The sequence below is a fragment of the Rhinolophus sinicus genome, linkage group LG10, assembly GCF_036562045.2.
Source record: "Rhinolophus sinicus isolate RSC01 linkage group LG10, ASM3656204v1, whole genome shotgun sequence".
In the NCBI taxonomy this organism is placed as follows: Eukaryota; Metazoa; Chordata; class Mammalia; order Chiroptera; family Rhinolophidae; genus Rhinolophus; species Rhinolophus sinicus.
In genome coordinates this window covers 90094785-90121366 of record NC_133759.1, presented here as the reverse complement: position 1 = coordinate 90121366, position 26582 = coordinate 90094785, and the positions used below count along the sequence as shown (strand labels likewise).

Below are 26582 nucleotides of genomic sequence, written 5' to 3'. Positions count from 1 at the left end.
TCTTTATGTATAAATGTTTCCAGGTTTTTTGGGTAGATACCCAGGAGAGGGATTGCTGGGTCATATGGTAATTCTATTCGTAATTTTTTGAGGAACCTCCACACTGCCTTCCATAGCAGCTGCACCAATCTGCATTACCACCAACAGTGGATGAGGGTTCCTTTTTCTCCACAGCCTCTCCGAAACTTGTTACTATTTGTCTTGTTGATCATAGCCATTCTAACTGCAGTGAGGTAATATCTCATTGTGGTTTTTATTTGCATTTCTCTGATGATTAGTGATGGTGAGCATTTTTTCATATGCCTATTTGCCATTTGTATGTCCTCTTTGGAGAAATGTCTCTTCAGGTCCTCTGCCCATTTTTCAACTGGGTTGTTTGTTTGTTTTGTTGTTGAGTTGCATGAGTCCCTTGTATATTTTGGATATTAGCCCCTTATCGGAGGCACTGTTTGCAAAAATCTTCTCCCATTCAGTTGGTTGCCTCTTTATTTTGTCGATGGTTTCTTTTGCTGTGCAGAAGCTTTTAAGTTTGATATATTCCCGTTTATTTATTTCAGCTTTTACTTCCCTTGCCTTTGGAGTCAAATTCATAAAATGCTCTTTGAACCCAAGGTCTATGAGTTTAGAACCTATGTTTCTTCTCTGCAGTTTATTGTTTCAGGTCTTATGCTTACATCTTTGATCCATTTTGAATTAATTTTGGTACATGGTGACAGATAGCAGTCCAGTTTCATTCTTTTGCACGTGGCTATCCAATTCTGCCAGCACCATTTATTGAAGAGGCTGTCTTTTCTCCATTGTATGTTTTTTGCTTCTTTGTCAAAAATTATCTGTCCATATTTATGTGGTTTTATTTCTGGGTTCTCAATTCTATTCCATTGGTCTATGTGTCTGTTTTTCAGCCAATACCATGCTGTTTTGATTATTGTAGCCCTGTAGTACAAGCTAAAGTCAGGGAGTGTGATACCTCCAGTATTGTTCTTTTTTCTTAAGATTGCTTTGGCTATTCGGGGTCTTTTATGGTTCCAAACAACTCTGATTTTTTGTTCTATTTCTTTAAAAAATGCCACTGGGATTTTGATGGGAATCGCATTAAATCTGTATATTGCTTTGGGTAATATGGCCATTTTAACTATGTTGATTCTTCCAATCCATGAGCACAGAATAGAGGGTGGATTTTTAAACATCTGGAGAGGGTAGCGCTTCACATAACATAGCATTTCCCAAAAAGGGCTTCCATAGAATGCTATTTCAAGGGCTATGAAAGTGTGAGAAACTCAAGTTTAGGTGCTGTGTCAGCCCCCTTATGCAAGGTCACATTAGCAGCTTTGCAGGGGTGGGAGTATGAGGGCTTTACAGACGTTTTGGCCACATGATCTGACACTACCCCTTCCTTTATCTCGTGGCTTCTCAGCAGTATTTCATCTGACAAGTGCTTACCCTAATGATGACATAACTAATGATGAAGGAGATTCTCGGGGCAAAAAAACCACCCCTGTGATGTTCCTGAAATCACACATACATGCAAAACCCTCTCCCATTCTACCTCTTTATCCTCCAAGTGATGTCAGAAATAACAATGGAAACTATGTAGGACAGGAATTTTGATTGCCACACATTTGATTGGTTACATTTTTGGCTTGATTTCCTGTTTTCTTAATGGTTTGAACTCATCGTTTCTGACCCTGGCTGGGACCCAGGGCAGGGGTCCCTGGGGCGAAAGGAAGGTGTGCAAGGTGACGGCCCAGCCAGCTGTGTGACCCTGGACAAGTAACCCCCCAGCCTCGTTTCTTCATCTATAAAATGAGCAATGACTCTGCTTGCCCCCTAAGGGTTGAATGGGACAAAGTCAGTTTGAGGGCTCTGTGGGGACCACTTCACATGGAGGCAACACCTCTGGTTGTTTCCACAGGTAGCGCCGCAAGGTTCAGCGGTCAGAGCTTCGGGCGGTACAGTCTCCCAGAGGCTCAGAACTGGCACGTCCGTTTCCGTCTGAAAACACTCCAGTCACAGGCCATTCTCCTGTTCAGCAATGGGACAGTGTGTATCACCCTGAAGGTAAGGCACTGCCAGCCCGAGAGAGTGAACGTGAGTGTACCAGGCTGAGGAGGTGGGGGCGGCATGCGCATGACCCAGAAGGCCAGTCTGTACGAAGAAATCTGGGCATGGTTTTCAGAGATGCTGGGTGTGACCGTTGGGTCAGGACACAAGACTCTCCAGTCCTGATGGCCACAGCCACCCCACCTAAACACACATGTACAAGCACAATAATAAGAGAGAGTCTCTGAAGATAGAAAGAGAGCTGGGGGAGATCACCCAGTCCCGGGGCTTTGTACCACTTTGCTGAGTAATAGAACAGCGATTCACAAGAGGGGGGAAGCTGGCTACCACTGGGGTGCTCAAGATGACAAGCCCAGCAGTAAGCTCCATGGAATTACATGGAAGAAAATGAGTTTCCTTTCGAATGGTCTCCCAGTACTTCTGATTATGTCATCTAGAAAGTCTCAGTTCACCTTCCTGATTTTTACACCTCTAGCACACATGCCAATCTCCCACTTTGACAAAGAGAAACAGACTTTGGCAGCTTGTTAATTCATTTAATCAATATTTATTGAACATCTACTATGTGACAGGTACTGTTCTAGGTGCTTGAGTCTCATAAAGGAATAAGATGAAAATCCCACTGAGAGACTAATGATAAACATAATAAATCAGAAAATTATTGTTTGTCCAAATATGATCAGTGCTTTGGGTTAAAAGAACATACAAAAGGTTAAGGGAAATCAGGAGTGTCGGGATTTGCAATTTTAAATAAGGCAGTCAGGGAAGGATTCATTGAAATCATAATTGAACAATAATTTGAAGGGACAAGGAAGTTAGCTATGTAGCCATCTGGGGGAATAGCATTCTAGTAGTAATTGGCAGGAGATTGCTTGGCATGTTTAAGGAACAACCCAGGGGTCTATATGGCTTGAGTGAGGTGAGCAAGGGGGACAGTAGTAGTTGGAGTTGAGGTCAGAGATGTAATGGGTTGGAAGCCTATCTATAAAGGTCTCATAGGCCATTTAAGGATGTTGGGGTTTATTCTGAGCAAAATGGAGGGTATTAGAAGGTTTTTGAGCAGAGAATTAACGTATGCCAAAAGGGTCCTCCTGGCCACGGTGTTAAGAACAGATCTTAGAGGAACAAGCATGGAAGGAGAGAGACCCAGCCAAAAGGAAATAATTCAAATGAGAGATATCGGTGGTTTAGATCAAGGTAATGACAGTGGAACGAGGAAGAAGAGGTCAGATCTTGGGTAGATTTTGGAGGGAAAGCCAACAGGGTTTCCTGATGAATTGAATGAGGGCTGGGAGAGAAAGCAAAGAGTAAGAGCAACTAGAATGGATGGAGTTGCCACCAACAGACCTGGGGAAGGATAAGGGTAAACAGGTCTGGGAGGGAGGAGTTCAGTTTTGCACATGTAAGTTTGAAATACCTATTAGACCTCCAAGTGGGGCTGGGTAAACAAGGCTGGTGTTTGTGAGAAAGGTCTGGGCTAGAGCTGAAGGTCACCGAGGAGTGTAAATTAAAAAGAGTAGATGAAGCATTCATCTTTGAGACACTCTGACATTTAGATGTCGGGGAAGAGGAGGAGCCAACAAAGGAGCCACCAATGATGCTGGAGGAAAACCAAGAGAAGATTTTATCTGGGACGCCAAACGCAGGACATGTATCAAGAAGGAAGGAGGGGGTGATCAGCTGCTGAGAGGTCAAGTGAGATGGGAAGTGACATTCACCATTGGATTTGGCAACACAGAGGTCACTGAATCCCCTGACACCAGTGGTTTCAGTGCTGTGGTGTGTGGGGGTGGAATTTTGCTGCAAAGAGGAGCAAAGGAAAAAAGTGATATTTGGCAAGAAACGTGGGATCAAGTCAACTTAAAAAAAGATTAGAGCAAGAATGTTTGTATGACAATTATTGGGATGATCCAGAAGAGAATGAACAAAGAGGTAGGAAAGAGGATGGAGAGGCAATGGGAACCTGTCCTTGAGGAAGGAAAAGGCGTGGGATCTGGTACATAAGGTTGGAGAGACGGGCTTTCACCCGCGTGGACAGATGTGAGTGGGCGAGTGCCTCCACTGCTGAGCGTGAGAATGTGAAGCAAGGCATTATGGGTCTGAGGAGAGAGAAGTGCTGGAAATAGCTATCTGGGAGAGTGAACGGACTGAGGAAGGTAGTACAATTGCTGGACAGCATGAAGGGCTCATTTCAGACTCATGCTCATGAAATTAAAGGGAGACCAGCATGCAAGGCTGCGTGTTTCTCTCCAGCCAGGTTCAGCTCCGTCATCTTCACAGAGGGTAGGAGGAGAGCTAGGTTTTACCGGATTTGTGGGTTTGCCAAGTGAGTCCTACCAAATAAGAGGGGGGTAGGAATTTGGCTGTGGAATTTGAGCTGGATAAGGAGAGGAGTTGCTGAGTAGGTGGGAGACAGTGAAAAGATGGTGGGATCATTGGATTTGTGGTCCTGGGTTAAGTCAAAGGAGTGATTCAAGGACAATGTCTTGAGTTGTACTTATTTTTGTCATTCTCTTTTCTTAATGGGAAGATATATTGTTTTTCTATTTACTGTACAATAGTAAGTTTCCTTTTAAAGTCAATAATGATATAGGTGGTATTGAACCAGGGCAAAAACCAGGAAGGTGGCTAACTCCCAATACACACTGGGTTGGATCTTCAGATTTCAGCCAGAGAAAGCTCTACCTAACCCAGAGTGACCAAAAATATATTTGACCACAAGTCATCCTACTTCTTGGGGGGAGGTGAACTAAAACGTTTTAACCCAGTGATTCTCAAATTTTTGATTTCAGGACTTTGTGACTCTTAAAAATGATTGAAGAACCTAAGGAAGCTTTGTGTGTGTGGGTTATAGCTATTGACATTTGCAGTATTAGAAATTAAAACTGGCAAATGTTAAAATCTTTATTTGTGAAGTTATTCAAAAATACTAAGAAACCCATTACATGTTAACATAAATACCCTATTTTTTGGAAAAATAATGACATTTTCCAAAATAAGAAAAGAGAGGCATAGTTTTACATTTTTGTAAATCTCTCTTCTGTGTGGCTTTAGAAGACAGCTGGCTTTTCATATCTACTTCTGCCCTTATCGGCTGAGCTGCTGAATAGGGAGTGGGAGTAAGAGGGAGGTTTTTGGTATCCTTGAAGGCCGATGTTCAGGAATGTAGGACACTTGAGAGACGTGTGAAGAAGAATCTTAAAGACAGCAAGGCATCTCTGGGCCTCAGTTTCCTCATCTGTGAAATGGCGATGTCATCCCTGCCCAGAACACCCCAAGGACCACGGGGAGGGCCAAATGAGACCATAGACGGGAAGCTTTTATACTTGACAAACACAATGTCTAAAACAGCCCTGAAAATCACCTAACACTAGCCCTCGCACCATGAAAATATCACCAACCTTCTTCGCACGGGCAGTCTCTTAGCAGGGCTTTTTATAAGGACTTCTTGGCTTTGCTGATGGCCATCTGGGTTTTCTTTGCAGCTGGTCAATGGAGCGCTCCACCTGGAATACCATTGCCCTGGTGGTTTCTATGGAACTCTTGCCTCGTGGCGCCACGTGAATGACCAAGAGTGGCACTCCATCCTGGTGAAGGAGACGGACGCTTCCATTCGCCTGATGGTGGATGGCACAGGCAACGACTCCCTTGTGCTCCCAGAGAACTGCCAGGGCCTGAGGCCTGAGCGAGACCTCTTTCTGGGCGGCCTTGTCCTCTCGCATTCTCCCCCAAATGTCTCTCAGGGCTTCGAAGGCTGCTTGGATGCAGTCATGCTCAACGGACAGGCACTGGAGCTGCTGGCCCATGGCAGGAAGGCAGCAGGCTTGCTGGAGAGGCAGGCCCTCACCCAGTGCTGCTTCCCCAGTGACGACTGCAGCCGGAAGCCGTGTCTCAATGGTGGGACGTGCTCAGAGGCCCACGGGAAAGGTAAGGGCTGGGGGGTGACGCTTTATTCCAGGAAGCTCTTCGGAGGACCCTGACATGTTGGACTAGCGATCATATGTCACTACAGAGTCTACAAAGTATATTCTTTCACCACAGCCCCATGAGGGAGGGAAGGAGGGAAGACAGCCATTAATAGCTCTGTTTTACAGCTCAGGAAACTGCTGGGCTATGTAAGGGAAACGCAGGGAGGTAAAGGAGCTTGCTCAAGGTCACCCAGAGGTTAAGTGAGAGAGGCATGCTCGGGGGTCCAGATCTCGGTGAAAGAATCTGCCTCCTGATTCCACATGCCCCTCTCTTTTCCTTACTGCCTGGTGAGTAGCAGGTTGGGATCTGCTAGGTCTACACAAGGGGTAGCCAGGAGTCTTCATGCTTCCTCAATAAGAACTTTCTTTCTACTTTTTTTTGGATGGGGAAAGGGCATGAATGGGGACCTCTGGTGTAGAAAGTTGTGTTCATCACACATCTTCGTGTCATCATTGGTCCGTGCAAAATTTCTCTTTCTTATTCCTTTTTAATCTATGTTCCACTGCCATCCCTCTTCCCCAAACCCATAAGTAAACACTTAGCGTTGTTAAATGAGTTCCGGCAAAATGCCTCTTACTGTTTTTCACACGCTTGAACTTCTAATTTACGTAAGTGATGCATCATCTTTTACACTTCTGCGCCCACGCCATCACACGTTATTCTTATTCATCCATTCCTTTCATTGCAGCTCCACACTCCAAGATGGGCATGCACCCACATTGGCCCTCTCCACTCCCCCAGCAATGGACACTCTAGTGGCTTCCAAATCCCACGTCCAATAGCAATGCTGCAGTGAGCAGCCTCATACACAGCTTCTTGTGAACCTGTATGAACACCTCCTTCACACACACACACACACACACACACACACACACACACGGATGGAATTCACATACTCAGAGTATGCAAATCATTATTTTGACTAAATAGGGTCAAATGACTCTCCAGCATGCCCACAGCACGCTAACACCCACTAACAGTGCATGCGATTTCTGCATCCCTGTCAACAGTTAGCATCCTGTTTTCTCATTTTTGTGTGGCTAGTATATAGTACTGTCATTTCTACCTCCGAAATGTCCAAGGAGTCCATCACTTCTCTCTGTCCCCACTGCCATCACTCTGACACAAGCTCCTGTCGTTTGTCACCTTTCCTATTACACCAGCCTCCTCCCTTCTCCTACTTCTCTCCCTCCACCTGCATCTTGGGGGAGGAGAGCCAGAGTGATCTTTATACAGCACGGATCCGAGCACATCACTTTCCAGCTTGGAACCTTGCAGTGGCTTCCCCCTGCTGTTCGTGTAGAGTCCCAATTCCTAATTCCTGCATGTGGCTCAAATAGCCAATGCCCTGGTCGCTCCCATATCGGGGCCTGCAGCTCCCCCTCCCCCTTTTGCAGCAGGCTCACCACCCCTCGTGCTGTTTTAGTTCCTGACACTTGTCACACTCTCCTCCAAGCTTTTGCACACGTTCTCCTCTGCCTGAAATGCCTTCCCCTTTGCCCTTCTATCTTTTTGCCTGGCTAATTTTTATTCATCCTTCGGGTCTCAACTGAAATATCACCTCCTCCGGAAAACCCCCTCCAGGAAAACACTCCCCTTCAATAAAACGAATGTTTGTGATAATTACTAATATATTGACATTATATATAACCATCTAGGTTTGAATCCCAATTTTGCCGTTTACTAACTGTGTCACCATTTGGAAAAGTCATACTGCTCTGTGCCTTATTTCTTCACCTGCCATCAACTTGTATCTGTCCCCTGATGAGGATGATAACAGTAACCAACCTCAGAGTGATCATGGAGATCCAATGAGCTCATCCAGGAAGGTTCTTAGGACACTAGCACTGAATACGTGTTGTCTAGGACATTACCCGTTATTCCTTAAATGCTGTTCTCTACTGGGCAGGACAGTGTCTGCGGGCAGGGATCAAATCTTCTTACCCAGCAGGGCACCAGAGCCCAGCGTGGTGTTTGGCACTCAGTAAATGTGAACAATGTATCTGCAAACATGCTGAGCCCTCCCCTCCGTCCTGGAGGGCCGCTCAGCCCGCGCTGCCTCACTGCTAGGCCAGTGCACCCTCTCACCTCCCTTCTCCTCCTCCCAGGCTCTGTCTGCACGTGTCCCCCACAGTTCTCTGGGAAGCACTGTGAACAAAGAAAAGAGAACTGCACTTTGGCACCCTGCCTGGAAGGTGGAACTTGCATCTCCTCCCCTGAGGGAGCCTCCTGTAGCTGCCCTCACCCTTACACAGGAGACAGGTAAGCACAGGAGAGTGCCCCTGCCTTTGGCTCCTCACCCTGGGTGTGACACCATTAGGGAATGACCTCTGCACTCTGACCTCTAGAGAGGCCAGTGGGAGGCAAGGGGCTGAGTGCTCCGGGACCTGGCTTCTCAGCCTTTTCCATGTGGCAAGGCTTCTGCCTCTGCCCACTTGCCTCAGAACACTGGGAGATGGAGGTGCTTGTTAATTAGACAGGTTTCCCAAGCCCTGTTCTGAACCTACTGAATCAGGCTTTCCAGGCGGGGGCCCAGGGATCTGTACTTCTCACCAGCCCTCGGGCAGTGCTCATCTTTGCTGAAGTCTAAAAATAGCTCCAGTTCTTAGTCAACATGCTCTGGACCATGACTTCCCAGAAAGGGACCTGGGGACAATGACCCCTTGGTACAGGCACTGCTGTGGGTCTCCAACCCCACCGCAAGCTACCTGTGCCTCATATTATGCTTGCCTGGGGCGGTGGGGTGGGGTGGGGGGGGCGTTACAAAGGGAAGGAGAATCATGTCTTGAATCCTAGAGGTCGAGAGGCTTTCACAATTACCTGGTTTTATGGCTCCCCAACTTGCAAGCCTTTAAAAAATCATGAGGGAGACTGGTGAAAAATATAAATCCCTGGACCAACTAAATTGGAATCTCCAAGGAATGAGGCCTGGGATTCTATTTTTTTACAAACTCCCAAGGGAGCCCCTTGCTGTCAGCGTGTACATAAGAGAGCCAGTAGTCCGCCCACTCATTTTACAGATGGGGAAACTGAGGCCCAGAGAAGGAAAAACATTACCCCAAATTCCCCTGTGTGTTTATGACCCAAGTCCTTTCTCTCGGGGACTGGCATTTCCGGCCCCACTTCACTCACAGCTTTGCAATGCTCTGCATTGTAGATGTGTTGGGAGGATACTTCCCAGCTGAAAGTGGTGTTTGCTTTTCAAAGAGGCATTTGGGGAGGACAGCATTAAACCCCAAAGGACAAACTGTTGGTGAAATTTCAGGCACTGGGAAATGTTTTGGACTCCAGGGGGATGGAGGGAGCCTTTCCCAACATCTTTTCAAAAGTAGATACAGCTGGCTGCAGAAGTCTCCTAAGAGCCTGACACCATGGAACACTGAGCTGAAGGTGCCCCGAGAGGTCATACGGTTCCCGGGGAGCTCTCTGAGAAAGCTGCCCAGTGTAAAGTCTGTGCAGGGCCACGCGGGGTTCCCGTCACCTGCTGGTGAGGTTCAGTCACCAGTGCTGGGTGACTGCTGCCTTGTGTCTGGAACACAGACATGATTGCTACAGGACAGCTGGGCATGTCGGCTGCCTCTATCGCTGTATATGTGTGGTTGGAAAGCTCATCTCATTGGTGGAGAGTATATCCAATGCCTAGATCTCATGGATGAAAACAATGGACGTGTTCAGAGCCGAGATCCCAATGGTCATGAATGAGGGTGTGGCCGAGTCCCATACCTTACTACCGTGTTTCCCTGAAAATAAGGCCTAGCCAGACCATCAGCTCTAATGCATCTTTTGGAGCAAAAATTAATATAAGACTCGGTTTTATTTTACTATACTATAAGACCGGGTCTTTAATATGATATGATATATGATATATATGATATATGATATATGATATATGATATGATATGATATGATATGATATAACATAACATAACAATGTAATGTAATGTAATATAATATAATATAATATAATATAATATAATATAATATAATATAATATAATACCGGGTCTTATATTAATTTTTGCTCCAAAAGACACATTAGAGCTGATTGTCCAGCTAGGTCTTATTTTCAGGGAAACATGGTAGTAGAGGACGCAAAGGTCTGAAGTTGAGATGTTGATGTGTTTGATGATGATGATGATGATGATGATGATGATGATGGTGAAAATTGGAGGGGGCAGGCTTGAGTGGAGGGGTCTCCATCCGATAGACCCTTGTAAGAGGGGACGTGGAAAGGGCAATATGGTGACTCAGCCCTCTGCCTACTTCTCTGTCTCTGCAGGTGTGAAATGGAAGCAAGGGGCTGCTCAGAAGGACACTGCCTCGTCACCCCTGAGATCGAAAGGGGGGACTGGGGCCAGCTGGAGATTCTGATAATCATAGTGGCCCTGCTGTTCACCATTATGAGTACGGTGGGGCTTTTCTTCTACTGCCGCCTTTGCAAGTCTCACAAGCCCGTGGCCATGGAAGACCCAGACCTCTTGGCCAGGAGTGTGGGTGTTGACACCCAAGCTATGCCCGCCATTGAGCTCAACCCCCTGAGCACCAGCTCCTGCAACAATCTGAACCAACTGGAGCCCAGCAAGACGTCAGTTCCGAACGAGCTGGTCACTTTTGGGCCCAGCTCTAAGCAGCAGCCCGTGGTCTGCAGCGTGCCTCCCAGACTGCCACCGGCCGCAGCCCCTGCCCGCGCTGACAATGAGCCCGTCATTAAGAGGACCTGGTCAGGCGAGGACATGGGTCAGTATATGCAGAGACCCCTAGCCTGGGGGTCTGGTGGGAGGGGGTGGGGAACCCAAAGACTGCATTACCTGAGGTGTAAGGGATTGGGGCCACCCTTAGTCTAGTGCCTTGGTGTGGGGTGTGAAGGGATGTGGTCAAAGTCTCAGTGTGCTCGGACTAGAACGGACGCCGGGACCCAGACTCTGCTGCATCACCATCCACTGCCCACATTCCAAGGCACCCATAGTTTGCATGTCCACACGGACCTCGGGAGCCTGGACGGGGTGGGTAGGATCCCTGCAGTGAAGAGCACACGAGTGCGCTTCTGGGAGGGGAAAGGGGAAAGAAAAGCAGTATCCAAGCTCCTGGTCGCCCAGTCTGGAGGTGCAGCAACCTTGGGTCAGACCTGCTGGCTGAGAAGAGGGACCTTCACCCCCCTCTCGTCTTTGGCTCAAATGGAGGTGAATATGTAAGGACTTTATATTTTCTGTCTTATTCACCAACAGTTAAAACAGGTATTTTCATTCCCTTTTTGCCAGTAGGGTAGCTAGAGCCCATCATGATGCAGTGACCTTTTCTAACTCACCCAACTGACTATTCAGTAGCAGGGACACAGCTGGGACCACGGATGACCGGTCTCCAATCTTCTAAGACACATTTCGTTTAGTCACCCTCTGTCATATATGCCATCACACCTACTCTGAAATGTGTGTCTGTTTCCTTCAATTAACAAGACGAAAACCACCAGTAAGACTTGGGATGGAGATGCTGTCTCCGACCCTCGGGGTGGGCTGCACGGTGCCATCCATAATCTCCCTTGTTCACGGGCCCTTCGATCATGGCACATATTGGCAAGATGGGCGGGCTTTGGGTTAAACCTCTGGCCTTAAACTTGGCCCCACTGGATTCTAGATACCAACCTAAGCTGCCAGAGACACCACGCACAGATGGGCCACATATCCACCCTCTTCTTGGGCTGTCTCCACCACATGCTAAGTCATAGATAGTAGCTATCAGGCCAGCTGGAACCTTCATCAGGGAAACTCAACGCTCACCCTATCTTTGTTCTCTTTCAGCGTACCCAGGTAGAGTCACGGTCTGGCCCCCTACTTACTCCAGGAATGAACGCTGGGAACACCCCCACTCGGAAGTGACCCAGGGCCCTCTGCCGCCCTCACCTCACCACCACCAGACCCCAGCCGTGATGCCGGAACCCACTGGCCTCTACAGGGGTTTCCCCTTCCCACTGGTGCTGGAAAACAAGCGGGCACCTCTCCCGCCCCGTTATAGCAACCAGAACCTGGAAGATCTGATGCCCCCACGGCCTCCCAGTCCCCGGGAGCGCCTGCTGGCCCCCTGTCTCAATGAGTACACAGCCATCAGCTACTACCACTCACAGATCCGGCAGGGAGGGGGAGGGCCCTGCCTGGCAGAGGGGGACTATAAGGGGGTGAGTATGCGCCTCAGCAGGGCCGGACCCTCTTATGCCGACTGCGAGGTGGGGGGTGGGCTTCCCACAGGCCAGGGCCAGCCCCAGGTCCCCCCCAACTATGAGGGCTCTGACATGGTGGAGAGTGATTATGGGAGCTGTGAGGAGGTCATGTTCTAGCTGTCCTCAGAGGGAGGCAGGTGGGAGGCCAGTGACGTGGCCCCTTCCTCCTGTCTTATAGGCAGTGAGTGGAGCGTGGCTGGGAAAGTGGGAGGGAAGCCCCCATACCCAGGCCAGGCTGCCATACCTTGAAATGTGCTCTTCCAGACCCCTAGCTAGTCCCTGAGGATAGAGGGAAGCTGAGGGTAGAGCTCCAGAAACAGCACTAGGGCCCCCAGCAGAAAGGGGATGCACAGAGCAGTTACCTTGGAAAATCAGGAAAAACGGACTCCTGATAAGGGCAAGAGGCAGTGTGTCTTATTGATCTGTCATCTCTCAGTCCCTAGCGAGGCAGGGCCTGAACTACTGCGTCAGCTCTGTCAGGGTGCATTGTTACACCTGCCCACAGCTCCATTCTGGAGGCAGAGGCAGGTTCGTGCCTCACAGGCTGCCATGACACCCGCTATAGAGAGGAGGTCCCAGGGTGGCTGACCCTGGAGCGCCACAGGGTGTCCTCCTAGGGGCTGAGAGGTGAGCAGCGGCGAGCAGTTACCAAAAGTCACTTAGGCACCCTGCCTCATGCGTACATCCATTGCAGCATCTGCTCCCTGTCAATCACGGTGCTGGGCACTGGGGATAAGATGATGAATGAAGGCCACAGGGGTACCCGAGGAGCATCACTTGGCCTCAGTCTTCTTGAGGTCCTACTCCTCGAATTCAGATTCCAACCAAGCAGCGTGCTCTGCCTCTTTAAGCCACAGGACTTTCTACCAGCCGGGGCTGCCCAGGATTCACGCAGCCCTGGACCTTCTCTGGTAAAGAATTCAGACCTCATGGAACTCTGGGTTCTTCATCCCCAGTTTCTCAAGCACTTTGGGCCAAAGGCAGAAAAGACATAATTCTTCACTTTTAAAATTCTTAGGCACTTTTCAACCTTGCTGTCGGGATGCGTTGCGCCAAGGGGATTTTTCTTCCCTAGATGCAAGGAACTCAGAATGTCCATTCAGGGCAGGGTGGCGGCAGGGCGCCACATAGCAAAGTGTTCAGACTGGACACCCAGCCCCTGCCTGCCCTTCCGCCTCAGATGCCTGCCAATCTAAGTATTACCTACAGTGACTCCGCCCTATGCATGGAGGGTCAATGTGGGCACGTGTCTACACATGTGGGCGCCTGTGTATAGTGTGTGTGTACACATGTGTAGAACGTATGTAGCCAGGAGTGGCAGGGACCAGAGAATTCCGGTGGCCTCGCCACTCCCTCACCTGCCAATCCCTCTCTCCGGTCCATTGCCTTTTCATGTGTTGTTTCTGGAGACAAACGTCAAAAGGAAGAACAAGAGACTCCCACCCACAGGGTTGCTGCTTACAGCGAGAGGGAGCTGTGTGGGTGAGAGCATATTCGTGTGCGTGCTTAGCGGCCGTGCGTGCGCCTGTGAGTGTGAATGACAAATGACGGGGTGCATGGTTTCATGGTCTTTTTTTTTTTTTAACAATAAAGTATCTTTTTTTACTGTTATTTTCTGTGTCACTTATCCTGTTTGTGGTTGGGTCAAGGGAAGAGCACAAGGGTCTCTAGGCCCTTCCAAGCTCAGGTTCACAGAATTGGGGGGCTGGACGAGAACCTAGAAGTCATCAAGCACCGTGATTCCCGAATCTAGCAAAACGACTACAACACAAATCCCTGAGTCCTACCTCAGACGTACAAAACCAGAACCTCTGGGAGTGGGGTCCAGGACACTATTTGGAAAAACCACCTCCAATTCTGATACAACTGTCCATGGTTAGTGTGTAAGTCCGCTAACCAGCGGGTTAGTGAAAGGCCCAAAATCAGATTTCAGGACTCCTGATCCCAGCCAGAACCGTCTGCAGCACGTGATGCTAGTCAGGGAGAGGGGATTTCCTGTGTAGGTCTTGGGAAGCCAGCCCCGCCTGATGCCCTGGGTCAGTGTATGGCCGCTGAGGCAGGGCTGGATGTGAACGTCACCAGGCAACTGTGGCCTGTGTAGGATTTGCAGGTAACACCACACCTGGAATGCCCCACACTAACTCGGGCAGGTATGACTTGGCCTCGCGTTTTTTGGTAAAACTAAGATGGTAAATAACAGCTGCTTCATAATACCATTCTGAGGACTAAACGTAAAGAGCTTACAGCAGCATAAACAATAAATGGTGATTATTATGCTAGGAAATAATGCCAGGTAGTACACAGGTAGAATTAACTTATCAGAACTGTTCAGGAAATCACAAATAATCTAGTTTGGTGTTGCCCAAATTTCTGTTGTGCCTTACCGCTTTTACGATTTTTACCCTGATAGAATACCACCTATACTATTATTTAATATTTTTTTAGTGTATTTAGATTTTTTAAAAATATATTTTATCCACCTTAAAAATGATAATATCCATAAACTACAGGATTTGAAAGTTAGTATTTCTTCCAGCATTCAGATTTTTTTAAATGACTGTCCAGTGGCCCCCTCAATCATCTTTGAGAAACACTGATGTAATTCATCTTCATTCCCCATGTTCCAGGGGCCAAGAATGTCACTATAATTCTAGGTGGCATTAACAGCAGGGGTGCCCGGATTTGGGGAGATGGAGTCTGCTCAATCCTGGGAGGCCACTCCTGGAATCCTGGTTCCAGTTCAGAGGCTGGCTTAAGGCAGACAAGGCAACCTCCAGCATTGCTAGAGGAGCCCGCAGAGGAGGAGGGGTTTGTCCAAGGGCCAGAGCAACAACCTCACAGAGATGAGATCCATGCTCAGGTCCAATACCCAGCGTGGGGGTCTCCCATGCTGGGATGGGGAGCCTGGGGATGGGGGAGCCTCTCCACTCAGCCTACCCCTGTGCCCACCAGGCCCCTCCTTCCCTTTGCCCTCTGGAGCCTGCACCTTCACAGATGGGCCACCAGAGGGCTCTCTGGAATCAAGACACAGCCTACTGAGCCGAGGAAAAGCCCATTTTCAGGGAAATGCTCCCTCCCATGTCAAGCCCCTGGGGGTCCAAGCATCCTAAGTCTGACAGCATAAGAGTGGCAGAGAGCGGCAGGGACCCAGGTCTCCTGACTTCCAGGCTGGGCGTTTTTACAGTTCACCGTACTCATCCTCACTACCACCTCATACTTGCCGTACGTCAGGAACTGGGCAAGGACTTGGCAGGTCTTGTCTTATTTAATCCTCACAAAACCCCACAAGGTAAGTCCCATCATCTCCACTTTGCAGATGGAGGTGCACCAGAACACAGAAATGCAGTAGCTTGTCACTTATGTTAGTAACTTAAAGTGAAGTCACCCAGTTGATGAGTGACACAGCCATGAGTCAATCCAGAGCTGCGTGACCCTAGATCTATACCTTACATTGGGTTCAGGAAACAAAATAAAGAGGACATCAGAGGATTGAGGGACAGTAGCAAGGAGTTGGCTCAGTCTCATGATTCAACTGAGTTCAGAGGCCAAGAATGTCACTATAATTCTAGGTGGTATTAACAGCTGGGGTGCCCGGACTTGGGGAGATGGAGTCTGCTCAACCCTGGGGCTCAACTGCAGGCCACTCCTGGAATCCTGGTTCCAGTTCTGAGGTGGGCCCTTAAGAGAGACACAGCAACCTCGAGCATTGCTAGAGGAGGGTAGCCAGGAAGGAGGTGGGAAGCAGGACTTGAAACCATGTCCTGTGAGGAAGGGCAGCTAGAATTCACCAGGACAAACAGCAAAGGAATTGTGAGGCGACCCCTCCTCCAGGTGGCGATGGAGTGAGGGCACGCCTGCACAACTGCGCCACCTCATGGGGGTTTTCAAGGCCTTAGAGAGAAGGCAAATGTGTCTTCCAGAAACCGGAGCAGGGCTGGAGGGAGACATAGGAGATTTGGGGGGAGGAGTGAAGCCATAGCTACAACCTTGAAAAATTAATATTAGAGAGGAAGAAGGGCAGAGCCAAAGACCTCAGGAGGAAAACCGCTCTCTTTGGGGTGAATATTATGGAGGGGAAAACAATACAGTCTGTAAAATTTTCAGATTGGAGTGACTGGCCGAGGGCCCACAGCTAATTCAATATAGACCAGCCAACCCATCTTTCTTGTACCACACGACGCATTGGTGAAATGCCAACCTGTGAGGGCACCAGGCCCATATGCTGAACAATGGCCCACATGGCAGTGTCTAAGGACAGACTTTGGAAGTCCCTGGATGGCCTCTGCCAGTTCTGTCCGGAGAAGAGGCACGGGCTGTCTCACCGAATGAAGAACAGAAACTTTCTCAGGGACCAGGCTGGGAAAAGACAAGCTTTAGAATTTTTTCCAGATCCCTCAACAAATCTACAGTGTCCAACCAAGGAAAGGGCTCCGTTAGACTGGTACAAAACTCAAAATAAATATAGTGACACCATCTCCTTATAGGTCAGGGTATGACTCCCTACTGAAGGCAACCACGCTGAATTTAGTAACCGACCAATTCCAGATACATGATTAGCCCCACGGACAGGCAGTGGGAGATAAGCCTGATCTGACCAACGCTTCAAGCAGCTCACGATCTCGGGAAAGAGGCCAAGTGGTTTCATCTCTCTAGCATAAGTAGGGATGAGGCCAACCAGAGAAGAGACGTTATGCATTGCTGGGGAGGGAGCAATACATTCTGACACAGGTATGGAAAGTTCTAGAAAGCAGAGAAGCCATCTGAAGTGGGTCTTAAAATTGAACTTCAGATTTAGCACAGAGAGAAGGGCCAGCTAGGCTAAGAGAACAGCCTAAAGTGGAGGCCTAAATGTTTTGGGTATTTAGGCAATGGCGGGTATTTCTGATGGGCTGGCTTGGAATATGGGAGGACTTAAGTGCCTTCCTATATTAGTGAAAGAAATCAATCAAAGGATACACACAGTATAGTTCAATTTATACATATAACATTCATGAAATAAGGTAACAGAGTTGAATAATGGATTTGTGGTTGCCAGGATTTAGGGATGTGGGAGGGTGCAGGAGGTGTGTCTGTAACGGGGTAGTAGGAAGGGTCTTGTGGTGATTGTACAGTGAAGCATCTCGATTGTAGTGGAGGAAGCTACATGTGATACATTGTTTAGAGCTACAGACACATGTACACGCACACAAATGAGTGCACGTGTAACTGGAGAACTTTGAATGAGCTCTATGGATTGTGCCAACGTCCTTCTCCTGGTTGATAATGCACTACAGTTATGCAAGATGTCGACATTGGGGGAGACGTGGAGAAGGGTGCACTGGACCTCCCTATCCATTGCTTTGCACCTTGCTTTGAATCTATAATTACCTCAAAATAAAAAGCTTAAGAAACTTCTTTAAAAACTAAATTTTAAAAGAAGAAAAGTATCAGAATAAATCCTTTTCTAAAGAAGACAGACCAATGGCAAATGAGCCCAGGAAAAGTTGCAGAATGTCTTTAGTCATTAGGCAAATGCAAATTAAAACCACGGGTGAGGTACCACTACACATCCATTAAGATGACAAATCAAAAAGACCACAATATGAAGTATTAGTGAGAATATGGAGGAACTTTTAAAAATTGTTGGTAGGAATCCAAAATAGCACAGCCACTTTGGAAAACCATTTTCCAATTTCTTGTAGAGTTAGTATATACTTACCACACAACCCCACAATTCCACTCCTAGGTATTTACCCAAGAGAAATAAAAACGTGTTTACACAAAGATCTGTGCATGAATATTTATGACAGCTTTATTCATAATGGCCAAAAGCTGGAAGCAACCCAAACATCAATCAACTGTTAAATAAACAGTGTAAGTAAATTATGGTTCATCCATACAATGGAATATTATCCAGCAATAAGAAGAAACAAGTTACTGATACATGTAACAACATGGATGAATTAAAAAAGCACTATGCTACATGAAAGAAGCACAGAGAAGGGACTATATACTTTATGGTTCCATTTATATGACATTCTAGAAAAGACAAAACTAAAGACAAAAATCAGATCAGTTGTTGCTAAGGGCCGAGGGGCGTGGGGATGGGATGGATTGCAAAGGGCACTGGGGAACTTCTCTATGGAGGTGGTGGTCAGATGACTGCATTCATTTGTCAGAACTCATCAAACTGTACACGTAAAAAAAAGGTCAATTTTACTACTGGCAGATTACACCCTAATTTTTTCCAAAAAAAAGGTGGAGGCAGACCAATGGCTAAGGGTCTGTCTAGCAAAGCACAGTGATTAGACACACAGTTTCTTAGCACACATCTGCCCTGGGCGAGTCTCAGGAAGCCAGCCTACACAGGAAGAACCCCAGGCGTACGGCCCAAACTCAGGCCACTGTCACTCAAGTTCATCTCCAGCAGTACAGTGGGCTTACCTTGAGGGCCCTGGCTACCCCCTGGTAACCCAGAAGGAGGGCTTACAGCCATTAGTACGGACGTGAGCAGGAATTAAAACATGAATTAAGAGGTGAACAATCTGAAAAAGTTGAATGCTCTGCACAAAGGAGGCGAGCAAGACATGATTATAACGAATGAATAACCAACAATCAAATACAACTGATTCTCTCTGAGTCTCGGTTTCCTTCAATTCAGCTAATATTTCAGAAAATGTTTCAGAAGCCCTTCCTGTGGAACTCTTTATAACATTCTCTCTCACCCTCACTACAATCACTGAAGGTGACCTCCTTCCTGAGGCTGAACCAAGAGGGGAGGCAGCCAGTGCCTCGGGGAGCACTGGGGTTCTAGAGTCACAGGACTGGGGTGTATAACTCAGTCCTGCCACTTACTGGTCGGTGACTTGGAACAATCACTGAATCCCTTTGACACCCCCAGCTCCAGTAATATTGATAACTGAACATACTCCCTACCTTCCTCTCTTGGTAAAGTGCTATACTTTAAGAGTGTTCCTTGAGTGCTCTGCTTTTAAACAAGAGTAACTCAGTAGCCAACAAAGATTGGTTTTCAAATCTAAGGGTCAGTCAGACAGTCTTGTTTTTCCTCTTCACTGTGACAAAAAGGAAAGGGGCATCATCTCTTCCACTGTCCTGAAACCAATTCCCCCACTTCAAGAAAGTTAAGTGTTACCTCTCGTATCAGTCAGTGCTCTCTGAAGAAACAGAACCAGTAAGATGGAGCCATGCATCCATCCATCCATCCATCCACCCATCCATCCATCCATCCATCCATCCATCCATCCATCCATCCATCCGTCTATAAATACATACAACATAAAGAGAGACAAAGAAACAGAGAGAGACAGAGAGGGGTTTCACGGAATTGGCTTATGTGATTGTGGAGGCTGGCGAGTTCAAAATTCATAGGGCAGGCTGACAGGCTGGAAAGCCTGGGGCAGGAGCTGATGCTGTAGTCTCGAGGCAGAATTTCTTCTTCCTCAGGGAAACCTGTTTTGCCCTTAAGGCCCTTCAATTCACTGGATGATGCCCACCCACATTTTGAGGCAACTGATTGCAGACTTGCACCACATCTGCAAAATACCTTCCCGGCAACACTGAGGTTAGTATTTGATTGAATACTAGGTTAGTCAATACTGTTGCCTAGCCACGTTGACACATAAAACCAACCACCACATGGGGTCATGTGATATGCACAGAGAGAGTTGAGAATCCCCACTCAAGTTTTCAAGAGAAGCAGGAGAGACAGGAAGGGCAAGACTGTCTAACAGAAAAATCACTACCTGGCCCCTTTCTCGGGAACTCTCAATTCCATAGATGGTTCTATGTTCATACTACTCCCCATAAACTAGGAACATTTTGAATCTAAGAGCAAGAAAATGGATCTGAGTGATGTTAAAAAAAAAAAAAAAAGTGAAAACAAAGACACAGACCACAACCTTCAAAAATAAAAAATAAAATTCATTTATTGAAAAGGAAAAGTTTAACACATGATCTGTGTGCAGAACCCAAAAAAAGATGTTCTGTGAGCTCCGGCGTGACCCGTGTCTCTACACATGCCATGTGGGAATATACATTCATACAGGCACACACATACACAGTGCTGTCTGGGTATCAAGACCTGCGGGATGGTAGTTTTTCATATTCCTCTTATTCACACATCTGCTGACACATTTTACAAGAGAGTCACACAATTTTATCCTTCACTACAACACAATAGCTTCCCCAGCACCACCTGGATTTAAACAAAAGAACACGGCTTATGACAGGCACCCGCCACCCTCATTTCCCACTCCCCTCCCCACTCTGGTAACATGTTATCAGCACCGTGTATGTCCCCTGGCCAGAGAATGACCCAGTGACACAAAGGACAGAGAAGAAACGCAACAGGCTGATGCTGCCAGAGCAAACAGCCTTGCAACCAGCAGGACTAACTGCCTAAAAGTCTCAACCATGATTTCAAAGACAAACCACACCGTCTCCTTTTCCCCTAATGGTCTTGGAGATGTGCAACGTACTTTGGAAAATTGAATTCTAAGGCAGACTTGGAGCCGACTCCCTAATCACTAAGTTGTGGCACATGTCCTGTGTGTCTCCCCTGGGAGAAGCAGCTCCCACCGTAACCCCTGCTCAGCGATGATACAGAGCACTGCATTGATGCAGACCCCCTTGCTGTGAGGCGTGAATAGAGAAAGCTGTAAACAGACATAAACTGAGATTTTTTTCACTTCCAAAACACATGAGGCAAACATGTAGTGTTAAACAGAGATGATATTCTACAATCTTCGAGGGGAGAAACTGGAGGAAAGAAAAGTAACAGGAGAACAGGGAGGTGGGGAAGATTTTTCTAACACACATTTGGGACCATCACTTTAAGACAACTGCTGAAATGGCAAATTGTACCTTTCCTGAGGGTAGAGAGTGAGTAGGGAGCAGCAGTCAATGAATCCAGCTGGGGAGGTTAGTGACAGAGAGGGAGGGCACAAGCTGCAGGTTCTGAGCTAAGACCTGCCCCACAGTCACATGTGCGGGCCGGGGTTTGTGCAGATGAAGGGCTCCTAGCAGCTGGACAGCAGCACAATATAAATAATACCACTTGTGAATGGTGACAACTTCTAGGCAAACTGAATAGAAGATGCCAGGTAATGCTCTTCCAGGGAGGCACCTGCATTTAAGGGGAGGTACACTGCCGACGGAGTTGGAAACCTGCTCCCAAAAGCAGCGTTTGCAAGAGACAACAAGGGGCTCTGAGCAGCTACTTCGGAGCTAATGGAAATCCGCGGCTGCATTGGGGGGCCTGGAGGAGGGACACAGAGCCTAACAGTCCTGGGCCAGAAAACCCATGGTTTGCCTGTGCTTTGGCAGATGCAGCCTCACATTCCAGAAAGCCTTTGCTCCTGATCACACTCCTACTTACGCTGCAGCTTTTTCACCAGGGACCGGAGCGTGCACACGGAGAGGCGGGGCAGCCAGCTCCTGACGAGTGATGGGGAGAAACCAGGGAGGGTTCCCTGACTGCAGGGCAGCAGGAGAGGAGGCTTCCCTGAGCTGGCCCAGAGGGCTGCTTCTGGAAGAGAAGGCAGGGCTTCCTCCCTCTCTCTGCCTCTGGCTAACCCTTCATTCTATACCTAATTGCAGTGAAACTGCACAACCAGGAAGGTCCACTGCCTGGGTCTGCCTGGCCTGGGTCTCCTGAAGCAGCCATGCGATCAGCCTATCAAAGTGCGGGCACAGAGGAACGAGATCAAACAGGCTGAAGGTCATGTCAAATTAGCTGCCACAAGCCCCAGAGCCAAAGCCGTCTCTCCTGTACACCCCATTCTCTGGACCAGGGACCCCGAAGCAATAGCCTATATTTTGCTAAGACCTGGGGCCAGAGGACCTCAGCATTGCACTGTCCCGGCATCACAGCCCCCGTGTCACCGCCCACCAGACAGTACTGCCTCTAGCAGCTCCCTGCGTGCGCAGAAGCCTCCACCACAGAAGCTGCAGGCAGGACACGTCTGACCCCTTCCTACTGGCATGCGCCTTCTCACTGCACATAACTCTCAGGACCGCTGTGCAAAGGCTGCCGGAGCCCAGGCTTGCAAACAAGAGATGACAGTTCCTCAACCCACTTTGGTAACTTCTAAGCCTGAGGCTTCAGAGGGCAGGGCCGATGCCACCTCCAGCTAGAATCTTGGTCATATAAACACCTCTCAGTGACCACCAAAGAGCAAAAAGCATGTCATTCTCCTAAGGGAGACCGAGTCACCACTGATGACTCTTCCTAAGTTAATCAATGGTTGGGTAGCTTAGGAGTCCCTGCAGCGAGTTTGGCTTTGGAACAGAAAACGAAGACAGAGCTGGGGCTGCGGAGGTGGGTCACAGCCCTTATGAGCTTTGGAGACACAAAAGCAAAACCCCTGATAAAACTGTGCTGCTCTCCCAACTTGTGGGGTGAACCTGAGCTCCAGGTAAGCAAGAGCCGAGTGAAGGAGTGGGGGACAGCAGGACCCTACCACATACGTATGAACACACACACACAGAGCTCAAGAGATGGAGAGTTACTGAATGCCGGCCCGAAATACTCCTCACACCGAGAGGGCAGAAGGGGAAGCCAAAAGCAAGGCGATGTACCTTCCTCCGCCTTCTCTGCAGTTTGTCCCCAAATCTGAAGGCTGACCATGAGGTGAGCCGACCCTGAAGCTATTTCTGACACTCAGGGAGACATGGGGGTGGGGTGGGGGTAGGGGTCACGATTAGTGTTTAAAACACAAGGGACCAAAATCCCAACCAAGTGGTTCCTTTAGAGTCCTGGAGGTCGTGGAGGAGCGGGGACAGGGCCCTGTTTCTGCCCCACCCCCCGTTGATTGTAAACAGCGAAGCACCATACTTAGTGTCAGACCAGCTGCTACAAATTCTCTTCATTTCACACTTGTGCACACTGACCTCATTGTCGCAGCCCTGGCAACAGTGTGGGTGTCTTCCTGGCATGACGGCAACTAAACGCTGCCATGCTGTTTGCAGGTCAGGGGCTGAGGCTGGCACGCAGGCCTGAATGCACACAGCAACCATCTGATAAGCCTCCCGTGGGCAGAAACACACCCCACTCGGCCATCCTTTCCCTCAACCTAGTGCACTGACAAATCCTTCCTGAGTCCTTCATATCTTCTCAATATGAAATCAGGCTGGTCGACAGGAGGCAAAGTCCATGCCTCCCCACAGAGCGACACACTTACATGACCCTGATTAACACCTTTGGCGTACTCAGCCCGGAGAGCTGAGGACCTAAGCAGACATTTTCTGGAGCAAGTTTCTTTTCAGCAGGAGAAGCAAAATACAAGTTTACTAAGGAAGGAACAATTCACAAGAACCCCAGATCTAGAGACAAGTCTAAAAACAAAAGCTAATTTTAAATTAAATATAAATATTTTCAATTGAGGCAACACTTGATATCTTTCAGGAGCTAAAGCAACTAAGAATACAGTATTGTGACCCACACGAGGAATTCGGAAAGGAGAAGGTATTGCCGAGGGTCACAGCAAGCCAGAGAGAGTCAAGATTAAAAACTCCAGTTTTGGGGACTGGTTTTAAACTACTAGGTAGATCCAGACACCTGCTGGAGACTTAAATAGGTAGGAGAATATTGAGGTAAAATATTTGGGAGCGATATGAGAAAGAGATAGGTCTGGCTTTATAAAGAGGGAGATTTCCCACTTATTTAATCTAGTCCTGGACCAGGAAAGGAGAAAACATGATGTGGGAGATGCTAAAATTTTTAAATAAAGTGAGCTGTGCAACAGGAATAATTTGGGGGAGGTGGGTCAGAAGTAAGAAGGCAGATGATAAAAGAGGCATGATGAGGGAAAAGAGTTAAAAAGTTCTGGGTTAAAATAAGTACAAATGAACAATGACAGTACTGCCACTAAAAGTACCTCCTGCGTATCTGCACCCACTGTCCCCACTGCCCTCAGTCCTACCTGGCGCAGGGTACCTAGGTGCCAGGTAGAGGGGTTCCCAGATGGCAACCTTGCTTTCCCCCAGAGCCTGACCCTTCCTGAGGCTCTGGGGCCAGGCGCTAGGGAACACGCAGAGGTGGGGTAGGTAGGTGCAGGATGGCACCCAGACGGCTATGCAAGGTCACTGGTGGAGTTGATGAAAATGGGAGCATTGCTTGGCTGGATCAGCTCGTCCAGGGCCTGATACGTCCCCACCACAAAGCCCACGAAGCCCAGGATGCTGATCAGGGCGTCCTTGGCGATGGTGAGGGGGTTCATGCCCTCCGAGTAGTAGGTGGTGATCTCCAGGAGGGGCGGGATGATGAGGGCCAGGGCACTGCTGCTCACGGAGCCCACTAGGGAGATGACCAGGTCCAGGCGGGGGATGAGGATGGCCAAGATGCCTGCGGGAGAGAGGACATGGGTGTTCAAGGCTGCCCAGGACTGGAAGGGACCTGCTCACTTCCGCAAATTTAGCAAGTGTCCCTCTCAGGGCAGGCAGAGCTCTCAGGAGACTTAGACATTATCCAGCCCAATCTTTCAGCCCACAGATGAGAAAAGCGCTGCTCAGAGAGGGAGAGGAAGCTGGGTCTCACTGCAGGTTGGGCAGAACTGGGAGTGGAACCCAGATCTCCTGGCTCCAGTCATTTTGCTTTGAGCTTTTCCTACCACAGTACGTGATGTCCACCTTCCCAAGGAAAAAGAACAAAATTCTATTCCAGGGCAACCTGGTCCCTACCAAAGGAGAGAGAGTGGAGCAGAAAAGGAGGTGGGCCGTGTTCTGAGAGACCGTTCACTTTCTCACCACGGAGGCCACCTCCAACACGAACAGCTCTACTTGACTGACAAGAAATACATAGGGGAAACCAAATCCTCCTGCTTCTGGGAAGACGACATGGTAAAGCCCATTTCACAGGGCATGTTCACACAGGGAAAGCAGAAGTAGTTCCGTGTACAGCTGACCTCAGCAGCAAGGCCCCACACAACGCCACCGCCCCTCTGCTGGGACAAGCTAGTGTGTGGCTCCAACCCCTGACCCTTAGCCATGGGTTTACATGGGGAAGGTGAAACTGACTAAGATGAATGGGGGCTGCATTAGAAAACGCCGCTGGCTTCCATACCGTACCAGCGACTGCAGCACTGCCAGCTGGTCAGCTTGTGCTGCTTAAAACCACGGGGACGAAGCCTCCCTGATGTACCGATCCAGTGCCCACTGCTCCCACTATTCCCATCCAACTCAGCTTTCTACTGGGGAAGAAGGGCAGTGCTTCACAGGTTTACAGAGGATTATGGGCTCTGGAATTAGGTGCTTGGGTTTGACTCCTGGTTTTGCCCAAGTGACGAAGTTATGGCTCCTTTCTATTCCCCAGCTTTCTTGTTGGCAACATGGGGATGCTAACAGCTCCTATGTCACAGATGTCACGATGATCAAGAGGATACACGGGCACATAAGCAAAGGCCAGGTGTACAGCAGGCATGTAATACAGTGAATATTATCATCGCGCATGTATATTTTGCTGCTTATGAGAAGGGCATCATTAGCTTATTAGTAATCAAACGTATTTTGATGGATTCTCTTCCCCGCTGCCAGCCTCCAACTGGAGGTCCTCTGCACGGAGACAGCGACCCAGAGCACATCTGTTATCTCCCTGAGCCCTGTGAGGCAGTTACCTTTGCCACAGGGGGTTCAGTTCAAACTTCATAAAGCAAAACTGTAGTCAAACTGCTGTGAGGAAGGCATCACACTGGTGAGATCGCCGAAACATCTCAGTCCAATGCGGCCGATTTTATCCTTCAGATGGACTATCTGAATCGATCGATCGCTGCCTCTTTGGCTGAGCACCAGATGAAAAGACTGGGTTGCATTTAGACGCCAGGTTTTATGAGAAACACTTACTTTGAAACTGGAATACCACTCCCTGCAGTAAGGGGAGAGGCCTGTGGGAACGGAGATTTACCAGGGGAGGAACAGACAGATTCACGACTCGTATCTCACACTTACTCTGATGCGGTGCTGTCCAATACCCAGTGTCACTAGCCATTTTAAATTTAAATGAGGATAAAGAAGTTGTAGTATATATACACAATGGAATACTATTTGGCGGTAAGAAAAGAGGATATAGGAACATTTGTGACAACTTGGATGGATCTTGAGAGTATAATGCTAAGTGAAATAAGTCAGACAGAAAAAGCAGAGAACCATATGATTTCACTGATATGTGGTATATAAACCAAAAGCAACAAAAGAACAAGACAAACAAATGAGAAACAGAAACTCATAGACACAGACAATAGTTTAGTGGTTACCAGAGGGTAAGGGGGGTGGGGGGTGGGGGGTGGGAGATGAGGGTAAAGGGATCAAATATATGGTGATGGAAGGAGAACTGACTCTGGGTGGTGAAC

General features: G+C 48.3%; 2 protein-coding genes across 5 annotated transcripts in view; one reads left to right on the top strand and one right to left on the bottom strand.

Moving 5' to 3' along the window:
- Positions 1-13851, top strand: part of FAT2 (FAT atypical cadherin 2) — a 73516-nt gene extending 59665 nt beyond the window's left edge. Inside the window, exons 20-24 of the mRNA XM_019734294.2 lie at positions 1913-2058; positions 5547-5988; positions 8139-8292; positions 10309-10766; positions 11825-13851. Of these exons, the coding sequence (XP_019589853.2) occupies positions 1913-2058; positions 5547-5988; positions 8139-8292; positions 10309-10766; positions 11825-12357 (1733 nt within the window). The 3' untranslated portion in view covers positions 12358-13851. The remainder of the gene's footprint in view (positions 1-1912; positions 2059-5546; positions 5989-8138; positions 8293-10308; positions 10767-11824) is intronic.
- SLC36A1 (solute carrier family 36 member 1) overlaps positions 1-26582 on the bottom strand; it is a 217532-nt gene that overhangs the window by 153926 nt on the left and 37024 nt on the right. For 2 of the 4 annotated variants that reach the window (XM_019734295.2, XM_074313807.1), the window contains exon 11: positions 20140-24583. The exons of the other annotated variants lie outside the window; for them this stretch is intronic. In XM_019734295.2, coding sequence (XP_019589854.2) covers positions 24312-24583 — 272 coding nt within the window. In that variant the 3' untranslated portion in view covers positions 20140-24311. Of the gene's footprint in view, positions 1-20139; positions 24584-26582 lie in introns of those variants that run through there. 4 annotated transcript variants of the gene reach the window in all.